General features: G+C 41.1%; 1 protein-coding gene and 1 long non-coding RNA gene across 4 annotated transcripts; one reads left to right on the top strand and one right to left on the bottom strand.

The window, feature by feature from the left end:
* The first annotated feature begins 195 nt into the window (after positions 1-195).
* Positions 196-16,938, top strand: LOC118405715 (WD repeat-containing protein on Y chromosome-like). 3 transcript variants are annotated; one of them, XM_035805387.1, is made up of 28 exons: positions 196-386; positions 686-805; positions 1,264-1,413; positions 1,839-1,942; positions 2,232-2,403; positions 2,800-2,902; positions 3,085-3,169; positions 3,293-3,417; positions 6,750-6,820; positions 7,187-7,302; positions 7,467-7,534; positions 7,860-8,008; positions 8,249-8,386; positions 8,974-9,081; positions 9,343-9,478; positions 9,739-9,839; positions 9,977-10,047; positions 10,360-10,480; positions 11,056-11,185; positions 11,444-11,644; positions 11,818-12,125; positions 13,011-13,158; positions 13,306-13,503; positions 13,881-14,028; positions 14,260-14,392; positions 15,546-15,638; positions 16,125-16,229; positions 16,392-16,938. In XM_035805387.1, exons 2-28 carry the CDS (start codon positions 686-688, stop codon positions 16,626-16,628), a joined length of 3,639 nt encoding a protein of 1,212 aa, XP_035661280.1. In that variant the 5' UTR covers positions 196-386; the 3' UTR covers positions 16,629-16,938. The 3 variants fall into 3 exon arrangements, with proteins under 3 accessions (XP_035661280.1, XP_035661270.1, XP_035661290.1); XM_035805377.1 differs by having other exon boundaries at positions 13,303-13,503; XM_035805397.1 differs by lacking the exon at positions 8,974-9,081 and having other exon boundaries at positions 13,303-13,503.
* Positions 16,895-19,304, bottom strand: LOC118405735. Its single transcript, XR_004829933.1, has 3 exons — positions 19,159-19,304; positions 17,875-18,039; positions 16,895-17,373 (listed from the first exon to the last, which is right to left on the bottom strand). It is a non-coding gene; the product is annotated as an uncharacterized LOC118405735 (long non-coding RNA).
* Between the last annotated feature and the right edge of the window lie 80 nt (positions 19,305-19,384).

Here is a 19,384-nt window from a genome sequence, read left to right as displayed (position 1 = left end):
TTCAGCAGTATTCATCCATTCAGCAAATATACATTTCTATTATCTTAACGTGTAAATATTTCAACAGATAAGGTACTGAGTAAATATGACACGAATATTCCCAACTATCCCTCGAGCCAGCACATTGAGTGAATTCGTCATAATAGAAACGATGTGTCACATCACGTGATGCCTCATTGTCAAAACACCCATAAAGACGCAACAGATACCTGTTCGAGAACGCGAAGGAAGGTGCGCAAAACACGCACGTGCGTGAACACAATGATATTCCAGAACGATGATCAGGGTTGTTTTTATCTAACAAGCTAAGGAGCACGAAAAGCCGGTAACATAGTGATAGTCTAATAACTTCCGCTGAAGCAGAGAATCTTAAAGGCCACTGAACGGTAAGACAAAGTTGCGTGTTCACTGAGCCCACATGGCTGCATTAACTAAAACTAAATACTAAGTTACTAGTTATAGGATGCATCTTGCTTTAGCTATACGTTAAGACAACGTTAAGTGCCACGTCATACGCTACAGTACTCTTGTGTTGTTAACTTTATATGTACCGCAGTTGATTTTTAAGTTGACAAATCATCTTCAGTAGTGTCAGCTAAATAAATTTAGAATGGGAGCTATTCGCGTCAGAGCAGCAGGAGATGTGCAGCTTTTTGTATATTTTCTAACACATGTCTTCATTTAGATGGCGAGCCAAAGCATGCACCACGGGTCGCGATCGAGCTCCGAAGTAGAGGGGGACTACGCTCGACTGGAGGACCAGATGAACAATGACCACCTGCAGAAACTGCAGCAAATATTTGAGGCTAGTTGATGCCGTTTTTAAAACATTTTCCCGAAATCCATGCCAATGCGTCTCTCCGTACCCATGATAGCATTTGATAGTTTTTGTGAGACACGAATACTGTTAAAGATAATGATAGTCTTGGCCCTTGACTCCATCGTTAGTCATCCTGTTGCTTGATTGCGATAGTTTTCTTAACAAGACACCTCAATTGCAAATGAGCGATATTTGATAGACACCTCACCTGGTGAAGAAGGAGATGAGCTTATCAGTTGGAAATTGCGTTGTTTTCTTATTTTGTTAGGCTATTACACGTTTGCAGCTTACCAGTTAAAAAGTTACGCAAGTTACGAGGTTACCTACGTCAGTTGCCACTTTTGGTTTTCAATTTCAATGACAGCAAAGGGACTTGAGAGAAAAATTTAAGTACCTTTTCAAGCAACGTTACAGATGAAATGTGACTGGTTCTGCCTGTACAGGAGGCAGATGATGATGGCGGAGGTGGGCTGGACCCGGATGAGTTCCGCCAGGCCATCAAGAGAACCATGGGAAACAAGACTGTGGACGATCACGAGTTGGAAATCCTCTTCATGAAGGTCGACACCAACTGTGATGGAACCGTGGACTGGGTAGGCGATTTAATACCCCAACACAAACAGACTGACTTCATTGTCGAACTGCTCATGGGATATCTTCGGCTCCTTTGAATCAGAAAGGGGTCAACTGCGAACTTCAATGATGATTCATGGGGATTTTTGATATGCAACCTTCATACCACAATGCCATGTACCACTGCTGCATTATGGACAGTTGTAGATATGGCGATATTTTCATGTAACAAATTAAATCTGTCCGGATGTGCAGCTTGTACTGTTCATTACAAACGTAGTATGTTATGGCATGAGGCGTTTGCCGGTTATATATATGCAATGCAAAACAAAACAATTTTCGGATAGAAAGTTTGAACCCTTGACCATACAGAGTTGCCAGTTTCTTCCCGCTTGATGCATGGACCATGCGTTGTAGCTTGCCATCGTTTTCCATCTTCCCATAGGATGAGTACCTGTCCTACATGCTTTTGGAATATCAAGAGAAGGACATCATGTCCACTACCTTCCGCGGGGTGCCGTTCCCCATGCCCCTAAGGGGAATTCCAAGGTACAGTTGCACATATCCACAGGACAGCTCACAATGTTAACAATCATCTGTATCAGTACTTTCGACATACAATGAACAGTCAAGTTTTAATAAAAACAGTTGCTAAGTTGTTGAAAGACACCGGAACTCATTCAGAAGTCTTTTAAACAAATGTTAAAGAGACGGCTAGCTAGCGCTTTGGGCGACTTAATTCGATGATGGTGTAAAAGTACCTAAAAGATTCACACTAAGTTGGTGGTTTGCTTATTACATAGAAACATTAACCATCTGATAATTGTTGCTCTTTTAGTTCCCATCGGGATACGATCAATGCTATCTCGTACTACCAGCTGCTCACCAACCGGCACGGTGTGACGGCGAACGACGCGGACAACCCAGGCGGCCGTTACATCACCATGAGTAAGGAAGGCGTCATCAACTTCTGGAACTCAGAAATGATCGCGCTGCAGCGGACCGTTACGGTTAGCGCCACTTCAGTTTGAAAGAAATATAGTGTGGTATTATCCAACAAATAGTGTTGCAACCATGAACCTTGTTCATTGGCGCTCATCAGTATCTTTTATTTGGGAGATTATGTGAAAAATACCACTGGGAAACGTGTGCATACCCGGACATGTCTGACCCGGATCCGCGGAGGACAGGGCGACGCGTGCAAATCATCTGTTAGTTGTTTTCACTTACCATATATTTACTTTTGCCACTTTTTTGTTACAACATTTCCTTACGCCTCTTTCGCTTCAAATACACTGGGTAAGTTGGCCTTGAATATGCACGTTAAGTCAATGAAATACGCATACCAAGATGCAAGGCTATTGACAATGGCAAAAGACATACTGGTCATATTTTTCCTTACTCAGTTGGAGCAGCCGCGCGACAAGACGATGTCCCTGTGGCTGACGGACCTGGTTGCCATGGCAAACGTCAACATGGTGGCTATTTCGTCATCAGAGCGAGAAATAAGTATGTACTGTAACAGGGTTAGGGAAATGGCGGGGAAAGTACTGACAGAAGATAGATTCGTGATTGCTATTAACATCAGTGGTGAATGCCATGATGAACCAACAACAGTTACGTAAAAGAAAAGTGCGGGCTGTGCACGATTTTTATTTAAAAACTGTTTATGTAATCTCTTTCTTTTTCAGGTTTCTATGATTGCTCCGCAACCAAGTTCGAACTGCAGTTCCAGATCACAGCACTGGACAAGGCTGTAATGACTATGGACTACTGGTACTAATTGTTATTTCAAGCGTACCCATCAATCCTTCATTTTTTTCGTCCTATTTTCAAGGCAGAAAATAATAACCAACGTCCGTGATATAGATGTGCGCATTGATTTTTGTTGTTCTTCAGGTTTGACTACAATAACCTGAACAGCTGCTTGCTGCTGATGGGAGATGCAGGTGGGAACGTCTCCATAATTGTCTTCTCCGAGGCCTGCGGTGCTGGGCTGTTTGGAGACTCAGCTCTCACAGGCGGTATGAAAACACACACATGCATGCATGGCTGGTGCTGTTCCGCACAGTGCCATCCATTCTTGAATGGCTGGTTGGTTTAATTCAGCACCAAGGGCAGTACTATCTGATATGGATGAATGAGTGCATCTCTCCTTGGTGCCAAACCAAACAAAACCAAACAAAACCAAACAAAACCAAACAAAACCAAACAAAACCAAACAAAACCAAACAAAACAAAACAAAACAAAACAAAACAAAACAAAACAAAACCGAAAACACCAGCCATTCCTGTGTGTATGGCACTCTCCTTGGTGCTAAACAAAACAAAACAAAAAACACCAGCCATTCCTGTGTGTATGGCACTCTCCTTGGTGCTAAACAAAACAAAACAAAACCGAAAACACCAGCCATTCCTGTGTGGATGGCACTCTCCTTGGTGCCGAACAGCACCAGTAATGGATGGATGTATATGTAGTTATGTTCAGATACAGTTTTTTTTTTATTGGTATACATATAAGACAAGACACAGTGGTAAATGCACTCTAGCAAAGCTAATATTAACATTACCACTAGGACATTTGAAAATAAAATAAACAAAGGACAAAACAATGTGAGATCAAATAAAGCAGTACTACAGCAGTGGGGTGACGGATCCAATAAATAAATATACATACAAGATTTAAAGCAAAATGTTCAATCAGTTTGAAAACGGTTGGTCTGGAGTATGTATGTCTGTGTAATCTGCATAATATGGGTATTTGTTTCTGTTGGTAAAGTGGGTGAACCCCTGAGTAAAAGTTGAGTTAAGACTGGGTCAGACATAGTTTTCAAATCAAGGGTTAAAAGGCCTTGAAGTTTGCAGAGAAGGGTTTTTCTAAGTTGGTTGTAGTTAGAGCAGTACAATAAATAGTGGACAATGCTTTCACATCGGGAGCCACAGCTACAAGAAGGACTATCGACTAAATTACGTGTATATAATTATAAGCTAAAGTTCAAACTACAGGTCCCGATGCGGAGGCGTGTGAGTAAAACGCAGGCGTACCTGGGGCCATGACTAAAATGTGTGTTAGGGGAAGGGCGAACCAATTTTATTAAGTAGTTTTTGAATGTTGAAGGATTAAATGACCTTACAGCTATATCGAGACCATTCCAGTGATATGTAGAATACGGAATAAAGGACCTTTGGTAACGAGTTGTGGTACAAGTCGGTGGCTGTAAATTGTGTTTGTTACGAAGGTTGTAGGGAGTAGAGGCAGAGACTTCAGGAGTGATCAACTCCTGAAGATACTGACGAGTGTGACCATGAACAATTTTATGAAACATTGACAAAGAGTGAATATGGCGACGGTCAGACAGTTTTTCCCACCCAAGTTCAGAAAGGAGTGACAAATATGAGGATCCTCTCACAGCACCTGATACTGTGAGTGAGCACTCATATTGTACTCTCTCTATACGTCGGGAGTCCGATATAGTGCAGCCATGCCATACTATGTCAGCGTATTCAAGAAGTGGACGAATGAAGGACTTGTAGATAACTTCGAGTACATGTCGTGGCAATTTAAATTTAAGTTTGTTCAGTGTGGACACACGTTTTGATACTTTGGCAATCATGTGTGTAATATGTTTTTCCCAAGACATGGTGGACGTGAGAAAAACACCAATGTGCTTGTGGTCTTTTACAGATTGAATGACACAGTTGTCAAGAAAAAGGGGAGGATGGCAAGGGGGATCGATTTTCCTGGAAAAACACATTTCCTCAGTTTTTAAAGGATTCAGTTTCATAAGCCACGTGGAAGCCCAAGATGATATCTTACTAAGATCAGAATTTAGACTTGACGCAGTTTTGGTTGGGCTATCCACTATATCTACTAAAGAACTATCATCTGCAAAGAGAAACGGGCAAGATGATAAATCGTCCACCATATCATTGATGTAAACAAGAAATAAGAGGGGGCCTAATACAGAACCCTGTGGTATGCCTGCACGAATATTACACCAATCTGAGTGCTGGCCATCTATAACTACTCTTTGTACACGATCAGAAAGATAGCTGTGGAACCAATTTAGGACCGGACCCTCGACCCAATTTCTTTGAAGCTTGAAAGTAATGCCCTTATGCCAAACTTTGTCAAATGCACGTGAAAAATCTAAATAAACCGCTCGGACCTCTCTATTAGAGTCAAGAGCTTCAAGAATTTTGTCAGTTACACAAACAAGTTGGCCTACTGTTGAATCTCGACGGATAAATCCAGACTGGAGAGAATATAATAAGTTTTGGGACATCAGGTGGTTGTACAAGTGTTTAAATACAATTTTTTCAAGGATTTTAGACAAACAGGGGAGTAGGGATACAGGTCGGTAATTCGACACATCCTCGGGGTCCCCCTTTTTGAAAATTGGTACCACATTTGCTCTTTTCCAGGATTCAGGGAAGACTCCATGATTTAGAGACAGTTAAAAACATATGCAATTTTGTCAGAGATATAGGGACATATGGATTTAAGAAAACGATTGTCTACATTATCATAGCCACATGCTTTAGATACTTCTAAAAAGAGTGCCAGCAAGCTGTGATCGGTTTTGGAATAATCCCAGATGGTACGGACATAAGGACGAGGGGGCCTGAGTGACAAGTTAATAGTAGCGACAATAGGGCTATGGTGGCATCCGGAGAGGGGAGATAACACAGAGGTAGACTTGATAAGTTTTTTCTCGTTGATGAATAGAAGGTCAATCAGGGAGGGAGACCGTGACAAATCGCACGTTGGCTCCTTTATCACCTGTGTGAGATTTAACATTTTAGAAGCTTGCAATAGTTTTGTGCTGACCGAAGTGATTGGGTCATGGGCCCACCATGCCTCGTGTTTGGCATTAAAGTCACCTGTGACAATGATGCCATCGTGTTGAGAGGATTCAGCTGTGAATACTGAGTCACTAAACAAGTCAACAAATTCATCAACAGTTTTGGAATCCTGGCCAGGTGGCCGGTAGTAGACAGAAAAGAGTAAACGGCTGCGTCCTACAAAGAGTTCAAGCCAAATGCATTCAACAGACGGTGATTCCAGATCTAAGCGTCGCTTGTACGCTATCTGGTCAGATATGTAAATGAGGACACCGCCACCATGCCTTCAGATACAGTTCATTATCATCAAGGATTAAAATTGATATTGTCTATCAAGGGTTGAATTGTGACATTACAGAAAGAGCTTGAGTGATTTTACACTATGACCTTAAAAAACTGTTATGTATTCATGGTATTAAATCATCATGAGTTCAAGAATTTTAGCTTTAGTCAGTTTTGAATGTTCATTGAAAAAACTCAGTTGTCATCAGTCATTGTTTCCATTTAGCAGGCTGCAAGCGGATCCCATTTGCTGCTCTGCAGCAGGGCGCAGTAAAGGGTGTGAAGGCAGTGCAGCATCATGTAAGGATGTCTTGCCTATGATTACGCTTTATTGCTCTCACTCTGCGTTTTCTACTTCCAAAAATCACACATTTTTTACTAAATAGAAACAGAACAACTTCAAATTTCAAGCTCAGAAACTTGCTGTAAAGTCATTGTGACTTTAGTATGTTCCATGCTTATAGGGAGAAACATTTCCTATATACAGTTTCCAACATGTGTTACTTTCAATAATGAGATTGAGTAATGTTATGTAGCCTGGATACATACTTGACACCTTTCCCAAACTTAGCTGATTTAATTAACTAGCAGTTGTAAAGAGAAGGCATGGCTTGCCTTGTCAGCCTGAATACATCACTGAAATCATTCTGTTTATTGTCATTTTAGCTGCACAATGACTGGGTAAAGAAAGTGATGTACTGCAGCGAGTCCGGCTTTTTCCTCTCCTGTTCTGTGAACACTGAGACAGCGCTGTTTGCAGGGGACATTAACCTGAAGAAAATGTAAGTAAGGCCTAATTAGAAAGTTTTGACACTTTCCTCCCTTCATGCTTCATCTTAGAATGAAGCAAATGATGCAGGTGATGATGAATCAGCAGAGAATTGAAACTTGAACATTAAGTTCCAAAGCTGCATTAGACCAATTGTGATGACTTGGTTTGTTACAGGCATTCATTCTTTAAGATCAGGAAAGGAGTGTGTGCTGTGGACTTTTGTAGCATCAAGAACGTTATTGGTAAGTAGCAAGCAGAAATTATATTCTTTTATCAATTATGACATAATATGTGTGCACAAAAAATACAATTAAGCTAACTTGAGTATCTACTTTTGTCTATTAGTGTTATACTTGGAATGGTTCTCATTTGTACCCGAAATCTATTCAAAAGCATGAAGAAAAGAAAATTGTAAAACAGTACATTTACACAGATGATTACATAAATAATTCACACTTATTCCATGCCTCTTAACCTAGAAGAATGTACATAGTTTTATAGGATGTGTTTTTTATGACACTTGAGATTTTTTTATTCCAGTTAATTGACACCCCCATATTACTGCAGCTACTGGAGGCATGGACTGGTCAGTACGTATATGGAATCCTTACGTCACCACCAAGGCCACCACTGTGTTCCGTGGGCACAACTCTGCTGTGCTGCATGTCATGTGGACAGACCAGGGCCAGCACATTGTGTCGGTGGACAAGGGGAAGGTATGGGCTGGACGTGTTGGATGATGTGTGTTACAACAACTTTGTAATCAGAGTCACATTAAGGGGAAGGAGATCTCTTTCATCATGCTCCAATTTGTGTCCAAATGACATTACTGATTAAAAACTTTCTATTGAGCAATGTTCATGGAAGTGTGCCATGAAGTCAAATATGCTTTTTAACATAAGTTGGCATACTAGCACTGTTTGTGAGCATGTGCATTTCTCCATTTCACATCACAGAATGTAAAGGTATGGGATGTGCGAGAGCACAACTGTGTCCAGAGCATCCCAGCAAGGAATGTCCCCATGGGCCACCACCCCATCAATGTCAGCTGCTACAGCAAGAAGACTGACTCCATCATCCTAGCCAATAACATGGTGGGTACAAGTCATCAAAGTGTACCCTACAAACACTACGGATACAAACACTGATGCCTCCTTTCTTCTTTTAAACACAGATGTATGGTTACACCCTTATATTCCAACACCCATATGTTCTGACACCCTTATGTTCCAACACCCCATGGTTCGGATGCCCCCCTGTTCCAACACCTTCTAACAGTATTCCTAATGTCAGAATGATCCCTATTAAGGGCATTGGAATGTAGGGTGTTGGAACATAGGGCAGCTGAACATAGTGGTGTCAAAATTAGGGTTGAACCTGCATAGCACTGTCCCTGGAAATCAGTGGCTACTCATGGATCAGTGGATGAAATTGCTCCAAACTAACCAGTCATACATTGATGTATATCACTGTCCTTGGTGCTGAATAACATGTCATACATGAATTACTGGCTAGATGGCGCTGTCCCTGGTGCTGAACAGGGCATTATTAGTAAGACTATCATTTTGGGAGGAGAATACCCACCATACATACCTCGACAAATCCTGTTCCACAAATCCTGTGTTTTTATAGACATGTGTCAATGTGACCTTGTAACGTACTTTCCTTTTCTGCCTCCCAGCTTGCTGTGTTTGACCGTGTGAAAATAGAAGAAGACAAGGACGCCCTGGAGACGATGTCACATGAACAGCCAATCTGCACAATCCTATATAATGATCTCTTTGATGTGGTAAGAGTTGAACAGTCATTAAATAAGCTTGCTGTCAAATTCCTCTCTAGATGTCAGAATACTGGCTACATTTTTCCTTCAGTTGACTGACTACCCATTTTCATGGACAATAAAAATCTACAACCTGCAGACGTACAGATATTGTAATAAGGAGATGACAGAAACGATAAAATTGATTTGAAGACCTACTCATTCAGTGCTGGTATATTCATAAACAATCCTTCTTCACATAGAAACAAGTTTGTGATGTTCCCTGTGCAGATCGTGAGTGTCAGCCATGATGACATGATCCATGTGTGGAGCATCGACAATGGGGAGAAAGTTATCCAGTTCTCCATACACCATGGGAAAGAAGAAGACTGTCCTGAAATTACAGCCATGTGCTTTGACCCCACCAGTGAGTTCAGCATTTTATGTAACTTTGTTTCAGTTGTCTGTTCCTTGCTTATTTGATTGTTTGATGGTAACAACATGCCTCTACTGTAAAAGAACCCAAGATGTCTTAACTGTAAGAGAACCTCATTTTAGACAAGATGTCTCCAAAACAATAGCGATGATAAAAGGAATACACCTCCTTCTTTTCACACAATGACTCTGAGAATATGCCTCTATTTTTAGATGGATAAATGTACTGACATTTGACTTTCTTCAATCCAGAACGTCGCCTGATTACTGGAACAAAGGCAGGACAGGTGCAGATATGGAACTTCAACAACGGTGCCTTGTTAAAGGACTTTGAACATGTGGATACATGTGAGGTACATGTGATAGAGAGGCTACACCCTTATGTTCCGATGCTCCAATTCTTAGTCCCATGCCCCAATGCCATTTAAAGACTTTTCTGGGACAGAAAATGCTAAGTATCTCTTTTAAATGCCTCCCCTAACCTCTGCAGGTGAAGAGCATTATCTGCTACAAGCAGCACATCGCAGTGTCAGGCTGGAATAGAAGGGTTGTCTGCCACCTGTAAGTCTGCCAATTGCAATACATCTTTTTAACGAGGCTGTTTTACTCCTGTTAATACAGCAAACACCATGCCTTTCCTACAAGGTATGGAATTTGTCAAAAATAGGGTAACATTTACGTTACCCAATGGTAGCCACTGGCCAACTTTGGGTTATTCTCCCCATAGATAGCATAGTTATGGTGGAGACTACTGCTAGTAGCTTATGGAATTATATGATATGAAGGTAAAAACTGTCAGGGTAAACATACTGATTATGATGATTTTTTCCAGGTTGGACCTATAAAACACTAACTGTTGCTGTTGTCGTGTAGGGATGCCAAAGGTGATGAAGATGATGATATGAAGGTATGGCCTGTGCGCCATGGAGAGGATATCTTGTGCTCCTCCTACTACAGCCCATTGTCTATTCTGGCAACAAGCTCATACGATGGGGTAAGTAATGTAATAAGGTCTTCAATGCCTTCCAAGGGTTGGTGATGTTTAAAAGGTCTAACTTGTTTCGCTATTAGATTATTGTAGTCAAGGAAGAGGTGATGTGTGGTGAGGTGAGCAGTAATAAATACATTCCCATAGCACATTTCCAACAGAGACTCTAAAAATAATGGGAACGGCCAAAATGAACAGACTATGTAGCAGTTTCTTTCTTTGTACGTATGTAAAAATTGTGTATATAGACTTATAGGACTCTAAACGATTATATATGGCGTAACTGTATCTCTGTTATATACTTTGTCTGACCCTTGCCTCTTCCCTCATGACCTCAATGAACAGCGGCCTGCAGGCCGATTTGAGCTTTCATGAATAAATAATAGATTCAAACAAAAAACAAAGTGTTATTAGAGCTGTAGAGGCTATGGAGAGACAGGACAAGTTGAATATAAAGAGGAGAAACTTGTAACAGATAAGAACCGAGGACTTGAAAATCAATTCAGGTTTGCTAAAGTATTTCTTTAAGCACTTAGATGCGGGGTGGACTTTATTGACTTTTGTTTTTGACATGAACACAGGACATCATTCTATGGTCAGCTGACACTGGTCATGTCCTGTGTCGTCTGAATGCCTTCCATGGTGCCTACCCCATGTCTCCTATATGCTTTGGTGTACCAGGGGAAACTTCACGTGAAAACATGATCAAGGGTAAGGTAGCATTACATGTTCCTTATAATGTTTGAATAAGAAGAAAGTTCCATTGCTCTTATGCAAGTTATACTTTGTACAGAATTTCTCTTTAGCAACTTCACAACATACTACAATTTGTATAGAACAGTTGAGATCCTGTGGTCTGCAACATAGGCATTGTTGCAAGGAAACCCATGCCCACACTGAACTCTGTAATGGAAAACTGCACCAAACCTTTTGACTGCTTGTCATGCCTTTTGTTTAAATTATATACAGTATGGCACATGTCCAGCAAGTCTGATGCCACCAGTCCTGGACCAACCAACACACAGCAGGAGGAGACTAACAGCCAGTCAAAATGTCCTATACAAGAGCAGTGTGAGACCAGCAGTGAAGAAGGGTCCAAGCCAGATACCGGGCTGCAGTTTGATGCGAGAAAAGCCAGCATTGGTTGGGGAGGTATGATGGAAGAACAAGGTAGGATTTAATTTTAGGTTGAGAAAATATACTTTGAGCCAACAAAATATATTAAGTTATGTTACCGGTAGATTTCATGGTCATTTTCAATTTTCTGTTTCCAACATATCTACTTGAAAGCATTCTCATAAGAGTCTTGACCTATTGTATCATTTTGTCTTCTTTTGTTTTAGTGACTTCAGCTCAGAGCTCCTCCAGTCTGGAAACAGTTGAGTACCATGCAGAGAGACAGCGCAGGGTCAGTAAGTACAATGTAGCCATAGACAAGATCATCTTTCTGTCCACCCGAGAAAACAACCAGGACACCGCCATCCTGCTGGCCTGCGGGGCAGACGGCTGGGTCCGGGCATGGTCCATCCACCACAAGGGCGGGATGCTGGGACAGTTCCGGGCAACGGAGAAAGACATTGGTATCCTCGCCATGGAAACAGACTCAAACAATGAATTTCTGTTTACAGGAGACACAGCAGGGTACATCAAGGTAAGGAGCAAAGTCCCCGGTGGACATGAATAAAAGCTTTGTCTCTAATCTAGGTAGTAAGGAATGTTAGATGCTTTGCTACTTTACCAACTTGGCCCAACACCCCGGTCAACTTGGCCATAGTACTACCGTATATTCTCGAATAAAGTACGCACTTTTTTAACTTTTCAAAATTGAAAAGGTGCTATAAGTTGTTGCCAAAGTCGGGGTGCGTACTTTATTTGAGGTTACTGCACAGATAAATGGTAAGAAAAGCCTTAAATAAAGCAAGGTGGAGCTACACTTCTAGTAATGTTTCAAAACATACACATTGTTGTTGTCTTGAAGTTGTCTAAATATGAAACAAAGAAATTGTCTTAACATGATTTACATATTAACAGTGGCATTTGCATACAATCCTTTTGAGTTAGTGACTTTGACTTGTACAACTGGTTTTGCCTGATTTCTTCTACCAGTTCTCAGTGATTTTTATAATTTGCAGCAGGCAATTCACAAGTTTATAGAGACAATGACAGTGTAAACCCAGGTCATTTTATGCGGGGAAAACATCATAAATTCAAATTTATTTAGTTAAAGGTCTGTTCAAAACTGGTGGAGAAGGGGTGCGTACTTTATTTGAGTTTTTCCATTTTACCTTTCAGTCCCAAAGATCTGTCTAAGACTTGTCCAAAATCAGGGGTGCGTACTTTAATTGGGGTGCGTACTTTATTCGAGAATATACGGTAGTACCCAACCGTAACCTTAACCCTAACCCTGGCTGACAGAGTTGAAAACGGCTGAATTGTCCTGGTCCTGCCCACATGGTTTACTTCAAAATAGGTAACGTTATGACTTGGATTTCAAGGACATGTTTACCAGTACTGTTCTTGTTCATCTCTGTTTTAGGTGTGGGATATCCGTAGATACTGCATCAAGAATCCCCCACCACCTAATGATGCCAGAGACAAGGAAATTCAGAGCATATTTCCATTTCTGAACTCAGATATTGGCAAGTACAGCCTCAAAATGCGTGCAAAGGAAAGAAAGTGCAAAGGTGATTTTTGTTTACATCAACATATACTATTGTCATCACACATTTTCAATCTTATGTTGTGACTTTTCATTATAATATAGGGAACCGGGTGCTTTCAAGAGCCAAATTAGTGCTCCATAGTGAAATCAAACAATTATTTTGCAGTAGACACGAGATACCACTTGCCTGTTGATTTTGACATTGATCAGCGGGGGACAAACCTAACAGCCCCCCCACTCCTGAACTCCTTCCGTGGCCACACCAAAGCAGTGGTAGAGATACAGTACCTGGAGCCACGGAGGCTGATTGCCACCGCAAGTTCCGACTGTACCATTCGTCTGTGGACTGCTTGTGGCAGATACATAGGTGAGTCCTTTCTACAGTATTCGATACTCTATTGTTGTTCTATTGACAAACTGTGTGGAATTAGATTGACTTTCATCATCCTTTATTATTGATAAGCAAATGTTGACAAACAGTCAATTGTGTTCGGAAAAAGGCTTGGACGCATAATGCCCTTTCAGTCCTAACACAACCTCACAGATACTATCTATGGTTCTGCAATCAGTTTCTTCCAAGTTTCTTTAACAGTTTCTCCATCATTTTAAGCTACCAACATTCCAAAATGCATGAAATCACAGCCCTAAATCAGTAAATGGACCTGTTACTAGTAAAGGTTTGATACCGGTACTTCTTCTCCTCAGCATTACAATCTCAAATGTATTGTTATCTCTGACTCATAGGTACTTTTGGGCAGAAGAACCCATGGACAAAGCTTGAGAAGCCAGTGCGTCCCCGCAGGCTGCCTAAGCGTTGTCCTTTGGACATTGTCCGTGTGGGCTCTGCAACAACCCTGAAAGTACTGAATGGAGGGATACGTCCGAAGTGGAGGTGACTGTGACATGCTTTACAATCTTTTTCACTCAGCTCTCAAGTAGAAATCTACATGTGGGCTTTGTTTAAAATAATGTTCCATAGGATACTTCACCTTCTATCCTGCTATGTAAAACTAAAAGGCTAATCTACCTATAGTCATTCTAGTATTTGTCTATCGGTAATTAATTCTACTGTCAGTGGCATCTGTGCAACCTAGACTGTGTAGATTTTACGTTTGTTTTCCAGGCTGGCTCGCAACATCTTGATGATGATGGCAAGAGAGAAAACGCAGTGGAACAAAAAAGTTGAACGAGGAGAAGTTCCAGCAGATGCAGAAAAGGAAGAAGCACAGGCAGTAGCACAGCACAAAGCCACAAAAGTTAGCGTCTCATTGAATGCATATTTGTTATATGATTTTTGTTGTTGCAAGATTTTTAAAAAAAGGAACTTTTTCTGTCACAGACAACTAGAATTATAACACATTCAGAACTGTCATGAGATACCAGTATAATCAATTTGCCATCACAAAACTACATGTACATGTAGGGGTGTATCACACATGACAAATGTGACAGGGCCCTCAACAGTCTGCCTTATTTATACCATTTCATATACAGTCAAACCTGTCTATAGCAGCCACTCAAGGGACTGTGGTCACTATAGAGACAATGTGGGCACTATAGACAGGTGGCCACTATACAGAAAATGCTGATCAATAAACTATGAGCAATAAGTTGCACATTTTCAGTACCCACTAATCTTTTTCACCAGGTAACGTTGTCTCGATCGTCTCAAAATTCAACTGATCCTGCCAAAGTCAAAATGATTGATAGTACCATGCGCAATGTTGTTAAATTTGCTGACAAAGACTTGCGCTCTAACGGTCAAGGAACGCGTAGCTTCCGCTATTGCCAAAATAATCCTGTCGGGAACTCCAAATCCTCTCAAACTACAATTTTAAACTCGGACCGGGGTGACATATGGCCACTGTATGGTTGCAAAAGACAGTGTTTCTGCATCCACAGGACCGGAAATCGTGTGAACGTGTTGGACAGGTGGCCGCTATAGACTTTTTTCTAATGCTTAGGTCAATGGGAAAAATCCAAGGGACCAACAAAAAGTGACCACAATGGCCAGGTGGTCGCTATGCAAAGCTATGCTAATACAGGCTTGACTGTAAATGGAATTACTGTACAAGGGGTGGAACAGGAAGGATCTTTGGGGAGGGATTTTTTTTTCAAATGTAGAAAAAAAATGGACTTGTTTTAAAACTAACACTTGAACATCTACTTTTGACTAACGTAAAAATCAATGTCAAGTTACCATCAATACAACAAAAGGCTGCAACAGAGTCACTTTTGCCATTAGTTACCTTCCATGACAATGCATGCAGTCCTGACGACAATGCTCTGTGATTATGCAGCTACGTAGTGGTACATGTGACTTACCATAGTGGTACATGTGACTTACCATAGTGGTAGATGTGACTTATGAGTCATACCATAGTCACCCTGAGACCACTTGATCTGCAGGTCAGGTTTGCAGATGTGGAGGAGGTCCTGAATACGGATAAGCCACATTTACCCCCAGTCTTACAGAAGACAAGCTCGGAACATCTGCTTCAGGTACTATTGAATCCAGCTTAAAGCTGCCTCAAGGCACATGCCACATGTAGAACCTTGACCTCTGACCTACACTTTATCTTTTGACGGTTTTGGTTTGACCTTTGAACGTTTACTACTGTGAAATCAAGTTTTTATCTGATGAAAGCTCCTTGGTGAAATGGACGCCTTGGTTTTCATGTGATTTACTGTATGTTGTCCACTGGCGTCTTTACTTTGACTGAATGTAACATGTTATGTTGTTTGTCTCGTTTATTTGTATGGTGGGTCCCCTTGGAAATCAACTTTCAAAAGTTGTAGGGGCCATCCACCTGTTTGGAGATGAATAAATAAAACCAAAGAAATCACAGTCAAGAAAGAAGCTAAAAGAGATGACAGAACTACTCCTATGGAAGTACTAGCCTTCCAACTTGTGTTTTTATACAATGCAATTCCATTTTAATGGAATTAGTCTGAAACCAGCAATTTCATCTTCGTGAATTCCCCCAGAGGAGGCCAACGCCGTCCAGCAACATCCTGCGGGGCGGATATCGCCCCCAAACTCGACATCGCGCACCTGCCCGTCTGCCCAAGCTCCGGCAGTTCCAGACACAGGTAAGGCAAACTGTTAACAAACTCCGAACAACCATTCCTTTTTACAAGAGTACCATGATGTCAATAACATACACCTTTGAACATGTGTTATCATTGGATTGTAAAAACATGCCTTTTTCCTACCCAAGTCTGTTTGATCTGATTATGTTCCCTCCTCATCAGGTTGCAGTGTACTCATCCATCCCTTACAGCAAGATACAGCCAGTCGCCATGCCAAGCACACCGGACATTGTGAGCGAGATCCACGCACGTCAACAGAAAGAACAGGAGCGATCGACGGCCACTGTTGCCGCAGGGAAAGTTCATGACATCATTCGTGCCAACAGAGTCTTACGTGCTCTGAGGCCAAGCAAGAAGTCTAAGGCAAAGAAATCAGTTAAGTCAATGAATACCAACTAGATGTATTCAACACCATGTTTGGACTATCTTCCAGTCTAAATTGGCTGTGTGATGTCATTCTTTTATACTATGTCATTATGTATACATCCTGCCATGTTAAAGCTGTCTGTTCCTGACAATTTGCAGTAAACATTGTAGTAGGAGCATCATACCAGTTTTACTCACAGTCATGAGAAATTGTTTGATAAGGTTACAAGTTCATCAGACTGTTTTCACAAATGGTCAACAAGAATTTACTTACTGACACAAACCACAATGAGGCTAAGTTGTACAAAAGGACTATTTATTAAAAGATGGAATGCATTTATCACATTGGATCTTTTGTACCTGTCTCTTTTGACAATGCCATCTATAAATTACCAAATAGAGTAACTGGATGGATGTTTAACTTAACAAAGTTAAACGCTTAACCTTTGATAGGTTAAGTGAAACAAGCTGTTGGCAAACTGAGCTATTAAACGTTTGTCTAAAAAGATGTAGATTTTGTTTCCTTTATGCTATCAGTATGTTACATTGTTTTGAAGTTAGCATCAAACAGATTTGGTGTGGACAGTAGACACGCTCTGTTGCAGACATCAGAAAAAGAGCAAAAGCTGTAAATGTAAGGTTTGGTGGACTTTGCAGGTCTTGTGAGAAATCTGTGTGTTGATCAGTCAACTGCTCCATGAGGTACTGGAAATCCAGCCAATCATCTGTCTGCACAGGGATCAGCATCCATCCAGTCAGCTGCCAGGGTACATCATTACTGTGCAAGAAAAAGCACAAATCTGAGTCATTATCTAGTTAGCCCTTTGTTCTACTGTAGATGAATGATAATAATTCTGTGCACCAATGACGATAGATAACTGCATATTGCAGCTCTTCAAAAGCAAAAGGGCAACAACAGTTAATTGTATCACCCCTTTAAGAAATATATACATTACACTATACAATATGTTGGTTAGTTTACTATAAAATAACACGCAAAGAAGATTCAGTTACCAATGGAGCTCAGTGGAGGTTGTCTAAAATGTCAATCCATTACAAAACTTATCAAGTTGCTTGAGTAACTTTTTATTGAGACATTCTAGTGTATGTGTGCATGGATATACAAATGTATACAGAGGATACACAGGACTCCAATTTTTCAAAGGCCAATAGAACAAATCTGAATATGTCACTGTGATTCTGGAAAAAAAGTTGACTTTGCCTCAAGTACAACATCACAACAGAGTTTTGATTTCCTCACTCCCTACGTTTCACTTACCTTTGCAATTACAAAAACACTCTACAGCAAGGACTTATCATCATTCCTCCCTCTTGGTCTTTGGGTTGTTGACTGCTACATAGTGGTATAAAACCACCAGCAGGAAGAGGGACACCCCCATCATGTTGGCAAAGATAGCAAGCTGAACGTCTGAGATCATGCTGACTGAAAGCAAAGATCAACAAGAAGATTTTGGGGCTTGCCTTCTCACAGTTATGTACAGGGAATCTCCTTTATGATGCATTCTTCAGTCATCTTTGGCTTTCGCCTTGGGGTTGTTGATGGAGATGTAATGATAGAGCACTACCAGGAGGAACAGGGTGACGCCCAGCATGTTGGCAAAGATGGCCAGCTGCACATCTGACACCATTGTGGGACCTGTGGAGGTGAAGGTCAAGCCACATACAACCCTTACTACAGGGCAGATTGGCAAACCACTACCACCACCACCAGAGGTAATAGAGGAAATACACAGCACCAAGAAATCTCCAAGCAGACAAATTGGCCAGGGTTGTTTTGTTGGTGCAAGAATCAATCCAGAATTTTAGCAGGACAGTTGGGAAATTCAGGCCAAGGGACATCCAGAGATCTTAGCTCCGGAATGGATACATGATGTATTTTCTATTTGTGGCAGTGAGGAGCTTTACTACAGATGTTGTACAGGCTGACTGCAAAAGTTTAGTTGCTACCCTCCCACTTATCTGCTTGGAGACCAAGTACCAAATTTTGTCATGCAGGTACCGAGAAAAGCTTGAGACAAGAACAAGCAGGATAAATAGTTAAACTAGTCAGTTTCTCTGTTCATATCTAAGTTGAAGTTAAGTGCTGTTCACAGTCATTGTGTTTCCCTGAGCAAAGGCTAATGATTTGTTGATAACTTCACCTACTGAGCGAAATACTAAAAATAAATTTGTAGTGGAAGGGGAGGGGCATCAAGTTGCGCCTGAAAATATATTTTTTATTCATCTATGCCGTCTGATACATCTATCCAAGGAACCTCCTTTATCTATCCTTAGATCTAAAGCTTCTGTGCGCTACCTGGCCACCCTAAGAAACTACTAAACACGTGCATTGTCTTTATTTACATAAAAAAAACCTCATGTTTCACAACAACATAATTTTTGCCAACGTGTCAGATGCAGGAAGTGGTCACCATGCACCAGCCAAAGTTGAAATTAGCTCGCAATCAGGCCCACTTTACACACAACAGTAGCCTCAGAGTTAAAAGGAGAAAAAGTTTGACTTCTCAGTGGAGCAAATGTTACCTTGCGCGCTTTGTATTACCTTTTTCCAGTGGTTTCTAAACCGGAACCTGAACCTGCAACACTCTCGTCGTCAGCTGGCGTGGCAAAATGGCCGATTGTTGGAAGAGTCTAACAATATTAGGGTGGTCAAAATATTGATTAGCTGCAGATAGCTTTAGATAAATGATTAACTTTATTTACTTCAAGATGATAATGCAAAACTGTATTCCAAAGTTTAATTCCATTGTTTGTAGCTCTTAATCCTT

The sequence above is a fragment of the Branchiostoma floridae genome, chromosome 2, assembly GCF_000003815.2.
Source record: "Branchiostoma floridae strain S238N-H82 chromosome 2, Bfl_VNyyK, whole genome shotgun sequence".
Taxonomy (NCBI): Eukaryota; Metazoa; Chordata; class Leptocardii; order Amphioxiformes; family Branchiostomatidae; genus Branchiostoma; species Branchiostoma floridae.
Note: the sequence above shows the minus strand (reverse complement) of the source record. Positions and strands in the feature narration are given on the sequence as shown.

What these genes read in the sequence shown, in the direction of transcription:
- LOC118405715 (XM_035805377.1), top strand. Translation starts at nt 686, where the DNA reads ATGGCGAGCCAAAGCATGCACCACGGGTCGCGATCGAGCTCCGAAGTA. An exon ending in TGTCGGTGGACAAGGGGAAG is followed by an intron (nt 8,009 to 8,248) that starts GTATGGGCTGGA and finishes TTCACATCACAG; the next exon opens with AATGTAAAGGTATGGGATGT. An exon ending in GCTCGGAACATCTGCTTCAG is followed by an intron (nt 15,639 to 16,124) that starts GTACTATTGAAT and finishes GAATTCCCCCAG; the next exon opens with AGGAGGCCAACGCCGTCCAG.